Here is a 22,434-nt window from a genome sequence, read left to right on the forward strand (position 1 = left end):
GGGGGAGGCAAGGAGGGAAGGAGGGAAGGAGGGAAGGAGGGAAGGAGGGAGGACGGGATGGAGGGAGAGAGAGAGAGAACATTTCCCTGATCTAAATGATGTTTCAAGAATAAGCACTTTATTGAATTTAATTAGGGATTCTTCAAAGAGATTGATGATTGTGATTTTCCTGATGGATTAAAGGTGCTAAGAGTTTATGGGTGCCACTATCATGTGACTTCAGTAGGTAGAAGAGAACCTAGATGATACTTGAGGAAATATAGGGCTAGAGAATCAAGCTAGGAGAAATTAGGTCCCATTAATAGCATTTGAGCTCCATGATATAGGGAAAACTGAGGCTAACTCACACCTAAGGAGTTCCAGAAGGTTAATCCATAATTGGGAAGCCAAGAGACTTATGTACAGTAGGGAACTTTCTTTCTTTCCTTTCTTTCTGTCTGTCTGTCTGTCTTCCTTCCTTCCTTCCTTCCTTCCTTCCTTCCTTCCTTCCTTCCTTCCTTCCTTCCTTTCTTTTTAAAGATTTATTTATTTATTATATGTAAGTACACTGTAGCTGTCTTCAGACACTCCAGAAGAGGGCATCAGGTTTCATTACAGATGGCTGTGAGCTACCATGTGGTTGCTGGGACTTGAACTTAGGACCTTTGGAAGAGCAGTCAGCGCTCTTAACCACTGAGCCATCTTGCCAGCCCAGTAGGGGACTTTCTTTCGTCAGAAAAGAACATCCTTCTCACACTATCAAGGTGCCAAGAAGCCAGGCAGGAAACTAGAGTCTTCACACCCTATTCACTCTATTCCTACATTTTTCTAAACAAGCTAATTAAATATCTTTTGCTTAAATATTTCTGTTTTCCTAGTTATCAGGGACGAATAAACAAACAAACAAACAAACAAACAAAATGACTGATACATTCTAACTAATTCCTTTATTCCAACTACTTTCTACATACATGGTCAGGACCGTGGCCTGCCTTGAGACTTCTCTGATGGTTTATCTGCGTATCTTGGTCTGCCTTCTCTCCTCTCCCTAAGTATATGTGGGCCTAATTGTTGATGAGAACTCTCTGGAGGATAAGCCTCTCTCTCCTGGGCCTGGCACTCATCCCCATAGAATTACTTGGATCTACTGAGGCTAACTCACAACTCTAGAAGGTTGATCCTTATTAGGGAAGCCAAGAGACTTATGTACAGTGGGAGACTTTCTCTGGTCAGATCAGAACAGTCCTCCTACACTATCAAGGTACCAAGAAGCCAGACAGGAAACTGGAGTCTTCACTCATCGGCAAAGATCAGGTGAGCTCAAAGAGATACTGAGGTACACTCCATCATGAGCATGGTCGAACCTGGTAAAATAACACATGCATTCACAACTGAATTTCCATCTGTGATGGTAGAATAGTTCATCCATCAATCTCAGTCTTTAATACCGACTCCAAGTAACACTTCAGTACATATGCCAAAATAGTCATCCATCTTCCTTTTGTTAATGCACCCTTCATGTGTTCAGCAAGGTTAATTTATTGCTTTTCACTTGTCTCAATTACCCTATATTGCTGTTTCTTTGGATTCACATTCAAGTTACTTCTACTATAGCCCTGGATTCTATCCCAACCCCTAGTCTTCTCTTAGGCTATGTTTATAGTCATCCAATCTCTCCATTACATGGAGGCTTCTCACAATTAAACTTCCATATTTTGCCCCTATCCTGAGTGGTCAAAGCCCTAGCATTGGGAACTTTTCAAAATGAACTCCATGTCAAAGGTACTATACATACACTGTGTCTTTGGCCAAGAATAACTTGGAAGTAGAAAGGCACATGTCTTCCATTAAAGGATTAGATCTTTAGGCACTTTTAAATTAATTGATAATTACACTTACCTAATTAATTAAGATGAGGTCTCAATATGTAGCTCTGGCTGTCTTTGACCATTACATAGACTTTGCTGGCCCCAAACTCAGAGAGATTTGCCTACTTCTGACTCCTTAGTGCTGGTATTAAAGGTGTGTACCATGGTCTTAAGCATATTTATCTGTAACTTGAAAAAACTAAGGCGGTGGTCTCAGGAAATGGGCCTTGCTAACTGTGAGCACAGACAAACACAGAGAGGGACTGGATTGATGGGAAATCATTAGATTCTGTTTTAAACTCTGGAGCGAGCTAGCCCTTGGCAGCAGCAATGAAAGGACAGGCCTTCTTAACTAATCAGAATGCATTCTTTTTACAATGCCTCTGAAGTGGGGATCCAGTACAAAAACAGAAGATTCTCCTCTCAAGTATATAATGTCATCATTAAAAATCAAAAAGAAAATAAACTTCAACACACAAATTCTTGTGCCTTTTCCCATACATGTAATTTGGAAATCTCTCAAATGGAACAAAAAGTAAAACATTAGGCAAAGAGCAAACGGTTCATGTTAAGTCCTCAGAGATCACCACCAAATGCACACCATCTCAAAACTGTGTCTAGACAGACCCTCCCATATCAAAAGCCACAGGCACAGGTGACGACAAACAGCAGGGTGTGCGTAGGGTCTGGGGGCCTGGATGACACTGGCAAAGAAGAATCCCACAGACCTAACAGATAACAAACAAGTTCGGCTGGGCTTCATTTCAAAGGCATCTAAGGCAGCAGATCTGGGCACAGCAAGTCATTTTATCTTTAGAGTTAGTTGGATCACAGAGTTGCTAATGGGATACAGGCAGAGAAAAGTCCAATGGTCACCATTCTCCAACACGTAAGCCACTTTAACAGCAGCTGATAATGCCACGGCCTATGACAGAGTTTGGCCCTCAGCATCGACTCGAGCAGGCTAGGGTGAATATTACCTTACAAGTGCAGAGCTAGGGGAACAAATGGAGGTCACTGCATTGTACAAATGAATGTACTCCGGAGAACTGTAACAGCTCTCTGGAGACGTGAAACAAGGGGACCTTGTTCCACGGTGCCAAGGATTCAGTTTCTCAGCTTGATTGGCACCATTTGAGCTCTTGGTGGAGATTTCCCTTTTGAAAATGCACTTTTGGAACCTTTGCCAGTGTTTTAAAACTAGAAAGAATAAAGCAAAGGAGGAGAGACACAGACCCAGGGTGATAGGAACTGAGACGCTACTTTGCTATCAGGCGCTGAATTCAGCTGGAGCCATAGAAAAGCAACAATCTCAAGAGATGTCCAAATTCATTTATTAAAATGGGGCTCCCTGGACATTCACCCAGCCTCATCAAGCAGACAGACAGACAGAAAAAACACTTAATTCCCACTAGTGTAGCCCTCTGGGGATCTAATTGGCATGTTCATCTGGTTTTCCTAGTGGGTTTCCTGACAGGTGAGAAGAGAGAGGGACTATGGGTTGTTCCATCCATCACATTTTATCCTCCTGTCCAAAAACCCACTGGACAGAAATATGGTTGCTCAGGAAGCCAGAGAATAGGATCTCCTCCTGAGCCCACTCATCACTCATTCAGTAAGTATCACCTGAGTGTACCAACTGCATGCATGCCAAGTGCCATTTTAGGTGCTGGGACTTGCTCAGTGAACAAAATAAAACAGAATTTGGGGAGGAAACAGACAGGCAAACACTGACCAATGCAATTACTGAATAAATAGCTTGTTGTAAAGAGTCAAATGCTGGGTAGGATCATGGTGATAAAGCATTTCCCACAAAAGTAAGAGGGCCTAGTTAGGGTTCCCAAAACACACGTGAAAGCCGGGTAGGTGTGGTAGCCTACCTACTATCCTGGAACTTGGAGGTGAAGATAGGGGTAAGCTGGTTTGCTCTGGTTTCATCAGGAGATCCTGTCTCAATAATGAAAGTGAAAAGCAATGGAGGAAGAGACCCAGTGTCAACCACTGCTGCCACATGCATACCGAATACACAGGCAAAATAATAATAAAAGAGAGCGATGCACTGTATATTATAGTCTCCTGCAGATGATAATACCAACTGGGGTTAGTGATCACATGATATTTCCCATATCCGGAACATTTTTTTATTTATTTAGCATCTGGTTATTTACTCATTAAAACAAACCCACAAGGCAATTACTTCTATAATCTGCACTTTATAGATGAGGCAATAAAGGCACACAAGTGTTAATTTGCCCAAGATCACCCTATAGGTAAATTCATGACAGAAAGGGGGTTGCTTGTGGAGTAAACTTCTAGCTTTATAAAACCAGCCTCCCCCATAAGAATTCTGAAGGAAATACTCTGAGCCATTCTAGGTCCTTTGTACTCAAAGCCATCACACAGTATTGACTGGGAAAGCCTGCATGAGCAGTGTGTGTACCATTGAGCAGGCTAGTTCTTTTACAATGCAGAAAAATATGTATTTCCTGATTTGTGGGTTACTTCTGGTCACTTTTGTACCCATTGTCAGCCATCTTGGATTATTTCATTCACTGGCTCTCCCACAGTGGTAGCTGAGATGAAACAGCAGGTAATGCAAAGATGATTAATTATGATATCAGGTCTGCTAAGCAAGGTAGTTGGGGAAGGGTGATTGTGTGGTTTCATATGAGGAGGTTAAAACTAGACACTGGAAAAAAGCAAAAAAAAAAAAAAAAAAAAAAAAAAACAACAACCCAAAACAACAAAACAAAACAAAACAACAACAACAACAACAACAACAAACAAATAAACTAGGTACTGGTTCCAGACTTCTCTGGAGATACATTCTAGTACATCGACTATACCTACTGATATAATACCTGTGCCACGTTTTCATCCTCATCTGCCCTCTCCATGTGTGTCTTTATTTTAGAAAGCAGAGTGTCTTGTGTATCTTTCCTGTCATGGTTTTTCTGGGAGATGGATAATGACTGAATCCATATAGCAACTTGTAAGCTAATAGCTTCAGGTAAGTTATGGTTTGAGTCAGGAGTTCTACTTCTTATCTATACCACATATAGAAAGCTTTTTTTATAATGAAAGACTTTCCTCATGTGCATCTACCAGTCTGCTATAGATTTTAACATTTTTGTGTCCTACCTGGAGTTAGCTGGATACCCATTTCTATTGGTCTACAAGACTGTGGATTTATTTGCAGGTTACAGATCACTATGATTACCGATCACTGATTGAATTGCAATATTCACAGGCAAGCTCTCCACGTGCTGTGCCACCTTGGTGTCTCACAGTTCCAAACAGTAGGCATTGATTGCTACCTTTAGTTTAAAAAGGGCAAAGCAGAGACTTAATGGAACGAATTTTGCCAATTTCTCATGTGTAGAACAAACAGATGGGTATTCACAGTACATAGTGAAATAGACTTTAAAAAAAACGAGTTAATCAGGCTGGGGAGATGGCTCAGTAGACAGGAGCCCTTGTAGTGCAAGCAAGAGGGCCTGAGTTCAAACCCCTAGCATCTACATAAAAAGCTGAGCACAGCTAAATGTGCCTGCAGTGCTCATCTCCATACTGTGAGAGACTGTCTCACGAAGAAGTGGAAAGTGATAGAGGACATCTGCCATCTTCTTTTGGCCTCCTCAAGCGTGCTCTCAAGCTTGCTGTGGTATTATTTTGAATTCTTTACAGTATGGCTCTCCTACAGCTGGGACTCAGTAGGATTTTCTCAGTTGATTAGTTAGCAACCTGCTGGCTTAGCTCCCGGTGGTGTGTGGTGTCTTTTTACAGTATCTAACGGGCACAAAAAAATTGCCTCTCGGTTCAGAGACATCATGTGTTCGCACAAGCTGCCAACTCAGTACCCACTTGCCTGCTGTTTCACACTGACATACCTGTAAGATGCAACTCATGATATCAGAGGCGATTTTTGCATGTGGAGTATCTTCGTCTTTCCCTGCAGGTCTCAGGTTGTGTTCCAAGCAGGAATCCCACAGCCCCACCAGGGCTCTGGCATGCTTTTCAATGGATTCTGTCTCTCTGATGGCTGTGGTAATCCTTGTGATACAGATTTCAACCACCGCCTGGTCATTGTTATTAGTTTGGTAATCCTATATAGAAAAAGAAGAAACCTTTTAAGTTAATAAGTACTCTAGGGAAGCAGTACAGAGCTATGTTGGCAATGATGATGTCACTGGGTACTAAGGAGGGAGGCTGTATAGCCCATTACAGTCGGCCTTCCTCTTGTGGAAGAGGCAGAAAATACACACAAGGTCCAGTGACGTTAACAAAAAGGAGGCAGCAGCTAGTTAGAGGAGCTGGATCATACATAGGCAAGCAAGTGTATGCTTTAGGACATTTCAGTTTCAAGTCACTAGAGGACATTTTACAGAGATGTTCTAGTTACATGTATGAAAAAATTCAAATTAATCTACAACTTTCCCTTTCCCTATTAGTTTTCTCTCAGAGTCCGGCAGAACACATTGTTTCGTTTCTTTCTTTTTAACTCAAGCCCAAGTTAGCTCTCACCAAACAAATTTCCTGTCTTTATTCCCTCCCTAGTACTTCATCATCTTTACGAAGAAAAAAAAATGATCCCTTAACACTTCTCAATGTGCAAAAACGAACATACACAACAAAAAATGCTTATCGCCTTGAGTTGGAAAATGATCTGACCGAATACCACAATGGGAGTCTCACAGACCTGGAGACTTACAGGGTAGGCAACCATTTGGATGCCTGTACTGAGGTAGCCAACAGGGAGTTTTCATCCTTAACATTATTTTTTATTGTTATAATGGGGCCAACAAACACCCCAAACCTGTATCTACACTGTGATCATCACTAGCCCAATTTTTTTTTTCTCCAGAAGAGTAATTTTCTGAGGCAAAGGACAGAAATAATTTTGAGGCCCCTAGTATATACTACTAAACCCCCTTCCAGAAATATTTAACTAATTTAAACTCCCATCATCTAGGTGAAAACATGATCTTTTCATTGTGATTTTGCAAGAACAAAGTCTTTTTAATTTTTGCTAATTTGACCAGTGGAAAATGGTATCTCATTACTGTTTGGTGTAGGCACTTCCTTGGACCAAAGTGAGGATGTATACTGTCACATGTTTATCGGCCATTTTTATTTCCTCCACAGGGAATGGGGCAATGAGTGTTCAGTCTATTTTTCCTTACTGCCTTCATTTTCTTTTGGATCTTCTTTTGGAACAATATTTTTCCCTACTAAAGATATTGAGGCAACATTTGAGTTATAATTCTGTACAGGCTTCATTATTTCTTTTCAAAATTGCTATTTATTAACCGACTAAGTGTTTAGATGGTTAAATCAATCAAGCTTTTGAGTTTTGTATTTTTCCCTTCTAAAATTCGAAACTTAAATTGTTTACTTTTTCAGATTTAAATTTTTTATAAAGTTTTATTTAGATCTCATGTATTTGGCTGTTCTTCATGCATGTACATCTATGAAACACATGAGTGCCTGAAGAGGTAAGAGCGGGTATCAGATGCCATAGAACTGGAGTTGTAGGTGTTCATGTTCAGCCACTGGGCACTGGCACCTAAACCTGACCAAGTTCTCTGGAAACCCAACCACTCTCAACCACTGAGACACTCAGCCCCACATGTTTATTACGTTAAGAGATGAGGCGTAGAGATGGTACAAAAGATGGAGAAAACAGGGTTGGCAGTACAGAGCAGAGCCCCTGGGGCTCCGTTCCTCAACTTCTGGTTTGGTTCTCCAGAGGAAACACGTCCCCAGTGCCTTGCGCTTTACAATGGTGTTCTCAGCAACTCAGAAACCACTCACCTTCTGTATCTGTGAGTCCTTTAGCTGCATTTTAAACATAGTTTATCTTTTACAATACTTTATTTTGTATGTGTGTGAATGCTTTGCCTGCATGTGTGTTTGTGCAAAGCTTCCTTGCCTATTGCTCATGGAGGTCAGGGGAGGGAAATGGATCCTCTGAAACTATATAGTTACCAATGATGTGGCCTGCCATATGGGCGCTGGGAAGCGAACCTGGGTCTTTGGAAGAATTACTAGTGCTGAGCACCAGGCATGGAAGTATAGCACAGGAATATATTCAGGAGAAAAAGACCCACACAATTTTGTTTAAAAGATATTAAAGAGGCTTTAGGTAAAATTGTGGAAATGTAATATCTCCAGAAAAGAAAACACTGTCACTGAACTGCTATTTGTCTCTAAATTAGTTTATAGATAAATGAACTTCCAATCATCATATTGTCAGAATCATTCATAAAACCAAGTATTGAATTATAAAACTGTTAGAGAATGAAAACAAATTAGAGTAAGATTTTAAGAACCTTGGCAACACATTTTGTTTTTCCACAGATATACATAGTAAAAGACAAAGTGCATTTGGGAATACTAGACATACAGCGTGCATGAGTGGCAAAGAATCATATAAGAACCAAAAAAGAATCTTAAAAGCCTTCAAAAGAGAAGAGAACTGAGCCAGGCCTGGTGCTGCCCACCTGAAATCCTAGAACCTGAGAGGCCGAGACAACAGGATCCAGTTCTTGTCTCTAAAGAGACGGTGCTTTAGGCCAGACTTACTTGGAAAAGGGCAACCCTGTCTCAATACCCTTCCCTACCACAAATGAGGAAAAGGAATTAAGTAACTAGAAATATCATTTCCCACAAACCCAAGCAGTACCTGGCACAGAAGACTTGCCCTCACTAGCAAGGAGAACTAGGATGCAGGGGGATAATGAGCACTAGCCCAGTGCTTCACTAAACTAAATAAGTTTGAACATCTGACAGATGCAGGAACTGGTGAGGAAAGCCACTAGGGCCTTCACACTCCCTTCACATTAGAAAGCAATTTGGTGTGCATTATAACACTGTAAGTTCAAAGATCTTTAAATGCAGTTGTTTTACTTTATACTGAGATCCTCAGAAGTGCATATTTACCAAGTTAATCAACTATAAGAATGTTTACTGCAGCACTGTTTAAGTAATGAAGGTCAACCAAGAATAAATAAATAAATAAATAAATAAATAGTGGTATGTTCATAGAATAGAATATTACATCCACTGAATGAATGAATGACCAAATGAATGTACCAAAGTAGGTAAATTAAAAACAGTATGAAAGCTATGATAGCATTTATATAAAGCTTAATAACTTTTCTAGCTTTTATGGACTTCTAAGGTTCTCAATTTAAAGAAAAAAACCTGGTTTTAGAGATTACTGTTTTTCAGATATTATGATATACACTAAATGTCTTTAAATTTTTCTTCTTTTAAAACTTTATGTAAGTTTAAAATTTTCTAATGATTTCTAAGTCACACATGTCTAACACAGAAGTTAAACCACACATGTGAATATCACAGTCCAGGCAGAGGTGGACTTAAGACCCCAAGGGAGGGCAATTGCATTGGAAAGAAATACGCTAACATTTTAATTCCACCAAAGTTTTCCCCCCTCTCTTTCTCTCTCTCTCTCCATCTTTTCTCTCCTCCCTCCCTCCCTCCCTCCCTCCCTCTCTCCCTCCCTCTCTCCCTCCCTCCCTCCCTCCCTCCCTCCCTCTCTCCCTCCCTTCCTTCCTTCCTTCTTGGGTTTATTGTTATTACTTTTAAAAATTGCAGCATTTTATCAACTCTTTTTAGAATTTCATACAATGTATTTTGATCATATTCACTTCCTACCTTTCCCAGATCTGTCCTCACTGGCTCCCAACTAAGTGTCCTCATTTTTTTTTCTTAAAAAAAGAACCTCGTACTGAGGGCTGAAGAGTAGGCTCTGTGGTTAAGAGCATTTGTTTCTATTGCACAAGATCCAAGTTCAATTCTCAGTACTTACATAGTAGCTCACACCCCCCTGTAATTGAGTCCCAGGGATGTGATGTCCTTTTCTTAGTTCTGTAGCAACCACACATGCATTGTGGTGCACATACATACATTCAGGCAAAACACTCACACACAAAAATAATGAAACAAATCATTTTTAGAAAAATTCTCATCAAGACAAATTTGTGCTGGTAATATACTCACGGGTATGGGGCCATCCATTGGAACATGGGTGACCTACTAGGGGCCATACCTTTAAAGAAAAACTGCCTCTCTCTCTCTCTCTCTCTCTCTCTCTCTCTCTCTCTCTCTCTCTCAGAAGCCATTAACTGCAGGCACTTCCTCAGCTAGGAGCAGGAGTTTATAGACTCCTCCCTCCTGCAGGCTGTAATGTTGGCTGGCTTAGTCTTGCACAGGTCTTGTGCAGGGACCACAGACCCTGTGAGTTCATGAATTCAGAAGCCTGTCATGTCCACCAGACACTGCTTCACTCTCATCCTTCCTGGCCTCTGGTTCTCACACTCTTTCCGCCCCACTCTTCTTGAGCCTTGTGTGCTATGAGGTGGGATGATAGAGACCTACCATTTGTAGGTACCTAATATTTTAAATGAGGTGATATTGTTTGCCCAATTTGTTTCACTGTTTTAATATATCCAGCAGAACTGGACAGTGGATTAGGCATGGGGCAAGAGAGTACTGCCAAATAGATGTTTGGAGAAAGGAGAGATGAACACACTTGAAGTTATCTGGAGAGAAAGCTAAGTTAATAAGTACAAAATTTAATAATAAAGGTAGTCCAGAAAGGATTTGGAATAAAATAAAAATGAAAGACACACTTGGAAACTTGGTGAGAAATCCCAGAGAGGAGTTCATGGCAAAGCATGAGCACAGCATTAGGCAGGAGTGTGCTGGGAGATAGGTAGGGAAAGTGGCCACACACTGAGGACTGGGATGCAATAAGGGCTGACTATTTGGCAAGTAATTGGGGGGAGGGATTGAGGCTTGCCTGACAAATGTTCTGATTCTACAAACCTTAAAGTGATGACTAAATGTATTTGACAGAATCATGATGTGTAAGGGGCACGAGGACCTACACACAAGAATGTGCTTGTAATAGTTTAAATGTAATATAAGTGGCTCAAAGCAAGACCTGGCTATAAGATCTGATCCACGCCCAAAGTCTTAGACGATCCCAGGAGAGACCCCAGTGGAGAATATGTGCTAGTGTTATTAGAATGGTATTTTAGAAGCAGAACACTTTATTTGATGAACATTAGCAATGGCTCTGAGCAGCTAGTCCAAGTATCAAGCAATGATCAATTACAGTAATAAACTAAGATGATTCCAAGCAAGGGGAACCAGAATGTTGAGAGTGTCGGTCATACCTGGAGCTACAACGAGGTCTTCTCAGAAGGCCTAGATATAAGATTTCTCTTTGAGAATGAAACCAATGAAGTGTACTTGTCTGAATTAGATTAGCCAGCTCAAGGGCCACACCAAAGACACAGTCTGTAAGAGACTGTACCAGGGAATTGGATGGTTTTCAGCAAGAGAGGCTTGACTGTGACAGTAATAGGAAAGGTTGGAATACAATCAATAGTAATATTCCCTCTCTAAAAGTCAGAGCAGAGACTTAAGAACCACATAGGACTCAAAAATTCTAATATATATGCATTACCATTTTTATTGTAAATTGATAAATTATTGTTGTAATTTTTATTTCTATTATTCCTGTAGCACAATTTGTATAGCTTTCCCCATACACTGACAAACTGAGTTTTGTTGACCACAGAGTTAAGGGTTTTATGCAGGATGCCAGGTGGTACAACCTTCCCTTGACACAGACACCTTCCTTATCATGGAAAAACCCAGAGATAATAAAGACTATTAAGCTGTTAAAAAGAAGCCATGGGTGAGACCTGACAATTTTTTTTCAAAGGAATTGAGGGTGGATTCAATGGTTGAAAGCAGAGACTAGAAAAGAATGAGTAAAAAGTTTGAATAGCAAGATTTCTTCTGGGTAAAGGGAGGAATATGGTATGTCTTAGTTTCTTTTCCTGTTGCTGTGATTAATGCTCTGACAAAAGCAAGATAAGAGAGAAAGGGTTTGTTGTGCCTTAAATTCCAGGGTCCCAGCCGGGCGTGGTGGCGCACGCCTTTAATCCCAGCACTTGGGAGGCAGAGGCAGGCGGATTTCTGAGTTCGAGGCCAGCCTGGTCTACAAAGTGAGTTCCAGGACAGCCAGAGCTATACAGAGAAACCCTGTCTCGAAACCCCCCCCCCAAAAAAAAAATCCAGGGTCCGGTTAGTTATGGCTGAGAAGTTGTGGTAGAAGGAGCTTGAAGCAGCTTTGTATTAGTAGCATCCAGAGTTAGGAAGCAAAGAATATTGATGCTGTGCTCTGCCAGCTTCCTGATTTTTATGTTGTCCACAACCCACACCTAGGGCATGGTGCCAACTATTACTAGGGTGGATCTTTCCCACCTCAACTAATCTAATCAAAGTAGCTCCTTACAGACGTATTCAAAGATGAACCTAGTCTAAATAATTCGTGTGTGCTTCGGAGGTTTGTCTCCTAGATGATTTCAGATCCCGTCAAGATGATAATTAACACCAGTCATCAAACATGGTAACTGTTTTGACTTCTAACAGTTGTTGGAAGAGCTGTGTCTTTGTCAAGATTCTTGAATCATAAGCAATTGTTAATCATAAGCAAGTTGAATCATAAACAGAATGAGGATGATGATGTTGATGATGGTGGTGGTGGTGGTGGTGGTGGTGGTGGTGGTGGCAGCAGTGGTGGTGGTAGTAATAAACAGTTCATTAGACTTGAAGGCAAAGCTGAAATAATTGGTCTCAGAGGTCACAGTGGGCAAGACAGACACAGTTTTAGAGTGCATGGAAATAATGGACTGCCTCTTTGGGCTACTAACAACATGATAAATCTCTCCCTGCTGATTTCTTCCTCAGAATTACTGTCACACTAAATTCTAATTGCTAAGTTTGTATTGAGGGTCCCACTCTTTCCTACCCTTCAACTGGTAGTGGAATGGAGAGCAATTCATGCTAAGAGCCTTGCTGAAGGCCCCATTGAAGATGTGCTAGTATAGTTAAGAGAGATTTAGGAGAGGGGAAACATTTAAGAAAAGCTTCCCCAGACTCACTGTTTAGCAAGTAGGAGAAGGTGATTTGTCAGAAGTCCTAGAGAAGAGACTGAAAAACTGTTGGAAAAGGCAGCTTGGAAGGAAATTTCTAGTTCTGTTCTTGAAGAAAAATTGAGAATAAGAAATGATTTCGAAAAATTGAGGGTCATCAGGAAAGGGAGAGCCGGGCTAGGTCACGTGGAATACGTTTAATACACCCAATAGGCAAGTCAGCCAACTAGGCGCAGTGGACTAATTAAAAGGAAGAGGAGGAGGAGCTGCTACCAGTTTCCCCAAACCCCCGAAGCTTAAGACACTTAAATGATAAGTTGCCATCTTTTCTGCTCCCTGTGGATAGGTGGAGGAAGTACAATGAGGAGGAAGTTAATAGAGAGGAGGCATGAACTATTGGGCGGGTGAGATGTTGAGTGGAGGACTGACTTCCTACAGCTCTCCTACTGCTCCTCACTGCTGCTAGACTCAAGCAGCGATGTCACTGAACCACTGGGGACATATAACAGGCCTCACCGTCCTAAAGTCCTGCATCTGACATCTGTGAGGCTGGCTGAAGGAAACAAAGGAAAGCACGGGCCACTAGTGACCTCTGGTGGAAATGGCTTTCTAGTGACCTCTGGTGAAAGCTGGCGCTTTGGGACCTTAGCTATTCTGAGTAGGCTTGTTTCCCTGGGAAGATAAATAGCAATGGCATATTCAGCTGGCTTATTTCCAGATGAGTGAGTGAGGAACCTGTTAGATATAGTATCCAGAGAGTGAAAACATAGCAGGAATTCCTTATGTTTTGACTCAAAATAAGTTGATCAATGGTCTGGAAAAAATATGAACAAGTAACTGTTGTCAAAGATGTTACCTGCACCAGAAGAGTGTTAGAGCAATGGCCTCTTTGGCCAGTGGGGAACTGGCTCATTAAGAGTGAAGAGCAAACGGACATGATGACAGCCATGTGGAATAGCCTTGCTGTGTGCTGGTATTCCTGTTAAAGGTCTTATTATGGAAGAGGCTGTTTCCCCTGAAGTCTGAGCACACGCCAACGTCCTGAGTCCCACAATTCCCTCTTCCAATGGGTGTCTCTGTTAAGTGCTGGCAAATACTATTGAATTGTGAGGATGTGGATGTGACAGGCATTTAGTGGCCTAGGTCTTTGAAGTAGGACTAATCTCAAGGAAAGTCCAAGCCCAACTCAGAAGGCCAACATCAAGCTGCATTGGGTACTGCACATATCTCTGCTTTGGGGCGTGTTTTCAGAATATATAATTTTGACAGGGAGACAAAACAAAGCCAGGGAAGGCCTGATTGGAGTCTTAAATGTATGTGCTCATATTTGGGGCTAATAATGGAGTTAAATTAAATGGAGACTGGAGGGTAGAAAGTGAAGCAAAGATGAGAGTTTTAAGGAGAGTGAGATGATGCATAAGTAAACAGAATCAGCATCGTCAAGCCCTGGGCAACTGTCATTTCTGGCAGCAGCGCTCTGGCAGTCCGTGTCTCATCTTACCCGTGTGGCAGAGGTGTCACCTGCCTTCTTTCATTATTCAGCCTCTACCACACACCCTGCCTTGTTTGCTGATGCTGTTGTGCAGCTTGGCAGGTCTGCTTTTCTTAAATTTGTTACACCTCTCTTCTCTGTGTCATTTCAAGGATGTAAAAATAGTCCCTAAAGAATCCATTTGTGAGAAATCCACTCTAGTTTGAGATTTCCAGCATTCAGGTCTCCATGAGTGGGCAAAAGCTGGCCTAAGATAACAGTTTGCTAGTTTGCTCTGTGTTATTTTTTTTCTTAAGATACCAATTAAACCACATATTACACTTATCAGGGACCCTTCCCTTTTATGATTCCCTTGGAGGCATATGGTCTTTGGCTCTGAGACTGACCACTTGAGAGTCTATTCTACAAACCAATTTACTTACCAAAGATGAGCTAATTACTTTAATCTGCTCCAAAGCTTCTGTCAGGCTGTCTTCAATCTCAGCATCATCTAAAGAGAAGAGGTCCCCAGCTTTTGAAAGATCTTTTTGTCCCAAAACCAATCTGAAAAGTTGATGCATTGTGTGTTGGATCAGTTGGATTTCTGTGAATCCAGGGCCATGGTCAGTTGTCAGGGTTAGAGATAGAAAACCACGTAGCAGCTGGTACACTTCATATTCCATGAAGAGCCATGGTTCTGCAGGCTCTAAGGTCTCCTTTGGCTGTCTCTGTAAATGAAACAAATGACAGAATATGAACAGTGAAGTGATGGCAGATGAGATAGATAGATAGATAGATAGATAGATAGATAGATAGATAGATAGATAGATAGATAGATAGATAGAAACATATACATGGAGCAATTAATTCTTGCTTGGTGGCATTTGAACAATCTCTTCTTTATTTTTTTATATCAGAAAATTCTTTCCTTTAAGAAATTATCAGATTTCCTCCTAATTTAATTTGAAGCTTTGAAAAAGCAACTTAAGACTCACACATTTTCTCCTGCTATGTCTTTTCCACACCCCACATCCCATTTTTCTCCATGTGTCAGGTAAAGAAGCAAAAGAGCAGCAAGCAACTCCAGTTGCTAGATCCTCTGCAAGCAGATCCCATAGCAACTAAGCTGCAGTGGTAAGGAAAAGGACAGCATAGGAAACACTATCTGTCAGGTGCCCATTTCTCTAGAATCAGTTCACTCTCCTGGCTGCACATCTCAGCTTTATTGATAATAGAAAGTCCTCCTTACTTCAGTCTACAAGGTTATCTACTTACTTTAATTCTGTGTACTCTCTAATGAAATAGCAGTGAGATAAAGAACTTTGCCTCAGTATGTGGGTTAGGGAGATCTCTATTAAAATTCAACTTGGAATGGTGACACTGAACATGATAGTATTGCAATGCAGGCCAAACAGGGAGGTCTTTGGGATTGGGTATCCTCGCTGTATTACCTCGGCTGGAATGATACAATTTCACTAACTTCTCCACTATGGTGCAGTCAGTAGAGAACAGAGTGAGGGACAAGTTGGGTACCCAGCTATTCTCTTCAGCTCCCTTCTGGGGCTCATGAAACTATAGATGGTTTGCATTAGTAGATATGTTAGCTGTCATTTAACAACTAGGGATGATTGATGACTGCCCTAAGGCCCCATAGTTGTTATTATGGGGCTAGTCTCCTGCCTTCAGGTGAGTGGGCTTTCCACCATAGTTTACAGTGAAGTGGATTTTCTTCAGACATACAAGTAATTTATAATGCAGCCACTTTCTCAAAGAGTAGGAGCCCAGTGTGAGCTACTTAACAAGAGCAGTGGATGATTCTGACGGTGATTTCAGTGTGAATGGGTTCCTTGGAATGAAAGTGAAATGAGAGAGACTTCTGTGGTTCCTTGGATAATCCCAGATCTCCTTTGTGAGTTATTGCCATGGAAGCACCTCTCTTTGCTGTATCAGTCTTAAGGTTCCAAGACACTTACTCTCTCTTTATTGTGGGATCTAACCATGAGCCAAATCTTTCACGGGATATTCAAGTCAATCTATCTGTGGTACTTAACTATTCATGGGCTACTATTTAAATTATTTTAAGGGTGTTATTATCTGTTTGTTGTATAATTTTTATACTGCCTTCCAGCTTTAGGAAAATAAGATTCACTCTGACCAGGGAAACAGGTAGGCTAACACACCATATCTTCATGTCTGTACTGGCTGGTTTTATGTGTCAACTTGACACAAGCTGGAGTTATCACAGAGAAAAGAGCTTCAGGTGAGGAAATGCCTCCATAAGATCCAGCTATAAGGCATTTTCTCAATTAGTGATCAGGATGGGAGGACCCATTGTGGGTGGTGCTATCCCTGGTCTGGTAGTCCTGGGTTCTATAAGAGAGCAGGCTGAGCAAGCCAGGGGAAGCAAGCCAGTAAGTAACATTCCTCCATGGCCTCTGCATCAGCTCCTGCTTCCTGCCTTGTTTGAGTTCGAGTCCTGACTTCCTTTGGTGATGAACAGCAATGTGGAAGTGTAAGCTGAATAAACGCTTTCCTCCCCAACTTGCTTCCTGGTCATGATGTTTGTGCAGGAATAGAAACCCTGACTAAGACAACATCTCCCTCAGTTACTCCAAATCCAATGCCCGAGTCTTATCCCTAGCTCTAAAGCAGACTACCTGCTTAGGATCCATCCCCACACGGGTCTTATCTCTAGTAGACCACACAGGTGTTATCTTCCTAGCTTCCTTCTCCCAAATGTTTGACTTATCCCCACCCCACTACTCAGCCAGGGAAGCAGGTAAGTCTAGATGTAGCTGCGGATCTTCACATCTCTTGTTCCTTCAAATATATTCCCCCAGCCTCATCCCCAGCCATTCAATAGAATGCCTGCTGTAGCTTCCCTTCCCCTTTGCACCCATCTCCTGTGGATACCATAGACCTTCCCTTTTTAACCTACCTCCCTAAACTATTTGCTTTGTTCCAGCCCCCAACTCCAGAAGGCACTTAGAAATTCACAAGACACTCTGATTAGGGAGCTAGGGTTAACTTTATCTTTTCCTTCATTCCTCCAAGTCTAATCTCCCAGTCTCATCTCCAGCTCTATAACAGACCTTTTGCTATAGCCTTGCCTCATTCTTTGTCCCCATTCTCAGGGGACTAACTAAACAGATGCTTGTGGAACAGCTTGATTTCTTTCCTCCTGTGAAACCCCTCAGCCCACCACCAACCCGTCCCCATTCTTAAGTGTCACCTCCCAATACTCAGAAACACATTTTACCTGGAATCCCCAGTGGCCACAACTATTAGCACCCTAGAATATTTCCCTACTAGGCAACACAAAACTGCTACAGTCTCCCAAAACCAGACAGGAAAGAGAAGCCAAGGAACAAGACACTCACCCAACAAAGACAAGACCAGATACAGCACCTAGAATTACAATTTTCCTAATATCAAATGCCCAGATGACAGTGTAAAAACGCAATCAATAATAGTCAAGATAATATGTCTCCATTAGAGCCCAATGCCACAGCAGGACCTGGATATTTCAGCATAGTTGAAGCATGAAAAAGACCTTGAAACAGCCTACACAAATATGATAGAGGTACATAAAGAGGAAATGAATAAATTCCTTAAAGAAATCTATGAAAACAGAAACAGTGGAAGAAAATGAATAAGACCATCTAAGACATGAAAGTAGAAATAGATCAATAATGAAAACCCAAACTGAGGGAAATCTGGACAAGAAATCTTTAGGAACTTAAACAGGAACCACAGAGACAAGTTTCACAAGCAGAACACAAGAGATGGAAGAGAGAATCTCCAACATTGAAGGCTTGATAAAATAAATGCATGGTCTAGTACTACCGGGGGATCCAGCAATACCTCTCCTGGGCATATATCAAGAAGATGTCCCAACCGGTATGAAGGACACATGCTCCACTATGTTCATAGCAGCCTTATTTATAATAGCCAGAAGCTGGAAAGAACCCAGATGCCCCTCAACAGAGGAATGGATACAGAAAATGTGGTACATCTACACAATGGAGTACTACTCAGCTATTAAAAAGAATGAATTTATGAAATTCCTAGCCAAATGGATGGACCTGGAGGGCATCATCCTGAGTGAGGTAACCCAATCACAAAAGAACTCACATGATATGTACTCACTGATAAGTGGATATTAGCCCAAAACTTAGGATACCCAAGATATAAGATACAATTTGCTAAACGCATGAAACTCTAGAAGAATGAAGACCAAAGTGTGGACACTGTGCCCCTTCTTAGAATTGGGAACAAAACACCCATGGAAGGAGTTACAGAGACAAAGTTTGGAGCTGTGACAAAAGGATGGACCATGTAGAGACTGCCATATCCAGGGATCCACCCCATAATCAGCTTCCAAATGCTGACACCATTGCATACACTAGCAAGATTTTGCTGAAAGGACCCAGATATAGCTGTCTCTTGTGAGACTATGCCGGGGCCTAGCAAACACAGAAGTGGATGCTCACAGTCAGCTATTGGATGGATCACAGGGCTCCCAAAGGAGGAGCTAGAGAAAGTATCCAAGGAGCTAAAGGGATCTGCAACCCTATAGGTGGAACAATATGAACTAACCAGTACCCCGGAGCTCTTGACTCTAGCTACATATGTATCAAAAGATGGCCTAGTCGGCCATCACTGGAAAGAGAGGCCCATTGGACACACAAACTTTATATGCCCCAGTACAGGGGAACGCCAGGGCCAAAAAAATGGGAATGGGTGGGTAGGGAAGTGGGGGGGGGAGGGTATGGGGGACTTTTGATATAGCATTGGAAATGTAATTGAGGAAAATACGTAATAAAAAAAAATAAATGCATGGTCAAAGAAAATGTTAAATCTAAGAAAACTCCAGGCACAAAACATCCATGAAATTCAGAACATCACAGAAAGACAAAATCTATGAATAATAATAGAGGAAGGGAAAAAAAAAAAAACACAGATCAAAAGCACAGAAAATATTTTCAACAAAATTGTAAAAAATTTTTTTCCTAGCCTAAAGAAGCAGATGTCTATCCAAGTACAAGAAGCATACAGAACATCAAATAGATGGATCATCAAGGAAAGTCCCCTTGGCATGTAATATTCCAAACAGTAAATATATAGAACAACACAACAATAACAACAACAAAGAATATCAGCAGTCCCAAGAGAAGAAGACTAAGTACCATTGTGATAGCTATTTTGTTTGCCAGTTTGACTATATCTGGAATTAACTAAAACCTCAAAATACTGGACACACATATGAGGTATTTTTGCTTAAGTGAATCATTTGAAATGGGAAGATCAACTTTTATTTGCAACCTTTCAGGAGAGAAAAGACAGCTTTAATTCAGACATTGAGTGGAAAAATCCATCTCTAATCTGGTTGATATATTCTACTGAAAGCCTATGTTAAGACATAGAGGTAGGAGACTGCGGTACATAGGGAAGCAGGCTACCCGGGCCTGATCTGGGGCACAAGTCCTTTCCACTCGACTCGAGCCCTGGGCTACCTTGCCAGCAGTCGTGCCCAACACCCGCAAGGGCCCACACGGGACTCCCCACAGGATCCTAAGACCTCTGGTGAGTGGAACACAGCGCCTGCCCCAATCCAATCGCGCGGAACCTGAGACTGCTGTACATAGGGAAGCAGGCTACCCGGGCTTGATCTGGGGCACAAACCCCTTCCGCTCCACTCGAGCCCCGGGCTACCTTGCCAGCGGAGTCCCTGACACCCGCAAGGGCCCACACAGGATTCCACAGGAGATCCTAAGACCTCTGGTGAGTGGAACACAACTTCTGCCAGGAGTCTGGTTCGAACACCAGATATCTGGGTACCTGCCCTGCAAGAAGAGAGCTTGCCTGCAGAGAATACTCTGCCCACTGAAACTAAGGAGAGTGCTACCCTCCAGCTCTGCTTATAGAGGCTAACAGAGTCACCTGAAGAACAAGCTCTTAACAGTGACAACTAAAACAGATAGCTTCAGAGATTACCAGATGGCGAAAGGCAAACGTAAGAATCCTACTAACAAAAATCAAGACCACTCACCATCATCAGAACGCAGCACTCCCACCCCACCTAGTCCTGGGCACCCCAACACAACCGAAAATCTAGACCCAGATTTAAAAACATTTCTCATGATGATGATAGAGGACATCAAGAAGGGCTTTCATAAGTCACTTAAAGAATTAGAGGAGAGCACTGCTAAAGAGTTACAGGCCCTTAAAGAAAAGCAGGAAAACACAGCCAAACAGGTAGAAATCATTAAAGAAAAACAGGAAAACACATCCAAACAGGTGATGGAAATGAAAAAAAACATACTAGAACTAAAAGGGGAAGTAGACACAATAAAGAAAACCCAAAGCGAGGCAACGCTGGAGATAGAAACCCTAGGAAAGAGATCTGGAACCAGAGATGAGAGCATCAGCAACAGAATACAAGAAATGGAAGAGAGAATCTCAGGTGCAGAAGATTCCATAGAGAACATCGACACAACAGTCAAAGAAAATACAAAATGCAAAAGGATCCTAACTCAAAACATCCAGGAAATCCAGGACACAATGAGAAGACCAAACCTACGGATAATAGGAATTGGTGAGAATGAAGATTTTCAACTTAAAGGGCCAGCTAATATCTTCAACAAAATAATAGAAGAAAACATCCCAAACATAAAAAAAGAGATGCCCATGATCATACAAGAAGCCTACAGAACTCCAAATAGACTGGACCAGAAAAGAAATTCCTCCCGACACATAATAATCAGAACAACAAATGCACTAAATAAAGATAGAATATTAAAAGCAGTAAGGGAGAAAGGTCAAGTAACATATAAAGGAAGGCCTATCAGAATTACACCAGACTTTTCACCAGAGACTATGAAAGCCAGAAGAGCCTGGACAGATGTTATACAGACACTAAGAGAACACAAATGCCAGCCCAGGCTACTATACCCGGCCAAACTCTCAATTACCATAGATGGAGAAACCAAAGTATTCCACGACAAAAACAAATTCACACAATATCTTTCCACGAATCCAGCCCTTCAAAGGATAATAACAGAAAAGAAGCAATACAAGGACAGAAATCACGCCCTAGAACAACCAAGAAAGTAATCATTCAACAAACCAAAAAGAAGACAGCCACAAGAACAGAATGCCAACACTAACAACAAAAATAAAAGGAAGCAACAATTACTTTTCCTTAATATCTCTTAATATCAATGGACTCAATTCCCCAATAAAAAGACATAGACTAACAGACTGGCTACACAAACAGGACCCAACATTCTGCTGCTTACAGGAAACCCATCTCAGGGAAAAAGACAGACACTACCTCAGAGTGAAAGGCTGGAAAACAATTTTCCAAGCAAATGGTCTGAAGAAACAAGCTGGAGTAGCCATTTTAATATCGGATAAAATCGACTTCCAACCCAAAGTTATCAAAAAAAGACAAAGAGGGACACTTCATACTCATCAAAGGTAAAATCTTCCAAGAGGAACTCTCAATTCTGAATATCTACGCACCAAATGCAAGGGCAGCCACATTCATTAGAGACACTTTAGTAAAGCTCAAAGCATACACTGCACCTCACACAATAATAGTGGGAGACTTCAACACACCACTTTCTTCAAAGGACAGATCGTGGAAACAGAAACTAAACAGGGACACAGTGAAACTAACAGAAGTTATGAAACAAATGGACCTGACAGATATCTACAGAACATTTTATCCTAAAACAAAAGGATATACCTTCTTCTCAGCACCTCACAGGACCTTCTCCAAAATTGACCATATAATTGGTCACAAAACAGGCCTCAATAGATACAAAAATATTGAAATTGTCCCATGTATCCTATCAGACCACCATGGCCTAAGACTGATCTTCAATAACAACATAAATAATGGAAAGCCAACATTCACGTGGAAACTGAATAACACTCTTCTCAATGATACCTTGGTCAAGGAAGGAATAAAGAAAGAAATTAAAGACTTTTTAGAGTTTAATGAAAATGAAGCCACAACGTACCCAAACCTATGGGACACAATGAAAGCATTTCTAAGAGGGAAACTCATAGCTCTGAGTGCCTCCAAGAAGAAACGGGAGACAGCACATAATAGCAGCTTGACAACACATCT

General features: G+C 41.5%; 1 protein-coding gene across 4 annotated transcripts in view; it reads right to left on the reverse strand.

The window, feature by feature from the left end:
* Veph1 (ventricular zone expressed PH domain-containing 1) overlaps positions 1-22,434 on the reverse strand; it is a 243,417-nt gene that overhangs the window by 195,587 nt on the left and 25,396 nt on the right. For all 4 annotated transcript variants that reach the window (NM_145820.3, XM_006502143.4, XM_006502142.4 and 1 more), the window contains exons 2-3: positions 14,738-15,022; positions 5,738-5,953 (exon numbers count right to left, since the gene is read on the reverse strand). In NM_145820.3, coding sequence (NP_665819.2) covers positions 5,738-5,953; positions 14,738-14,875 — 354 coding nt within the window. In that variant the 5' untranslated portion in view covers positions 14,876-15,022. The remainder of the gene's footprint in view (positions 1-5,737; positions 5,954-14,737; positions 15,023-22,434) is intronic.

The sequence above is a fragment of the Mus musculus genome, chromosome 3 (assembly GCF_000001635.26).
Source record: "Mus musculus strain C57BL/6J chromosome 3, GRCm38.p6 C57BL/6J".
In the NCBI taxonomy this organism is placed as follows: Eukaryota; Metazoa; Chordata; class Mammalia; order Rodentia; family Muridae; genus Mus; species Mus musculus.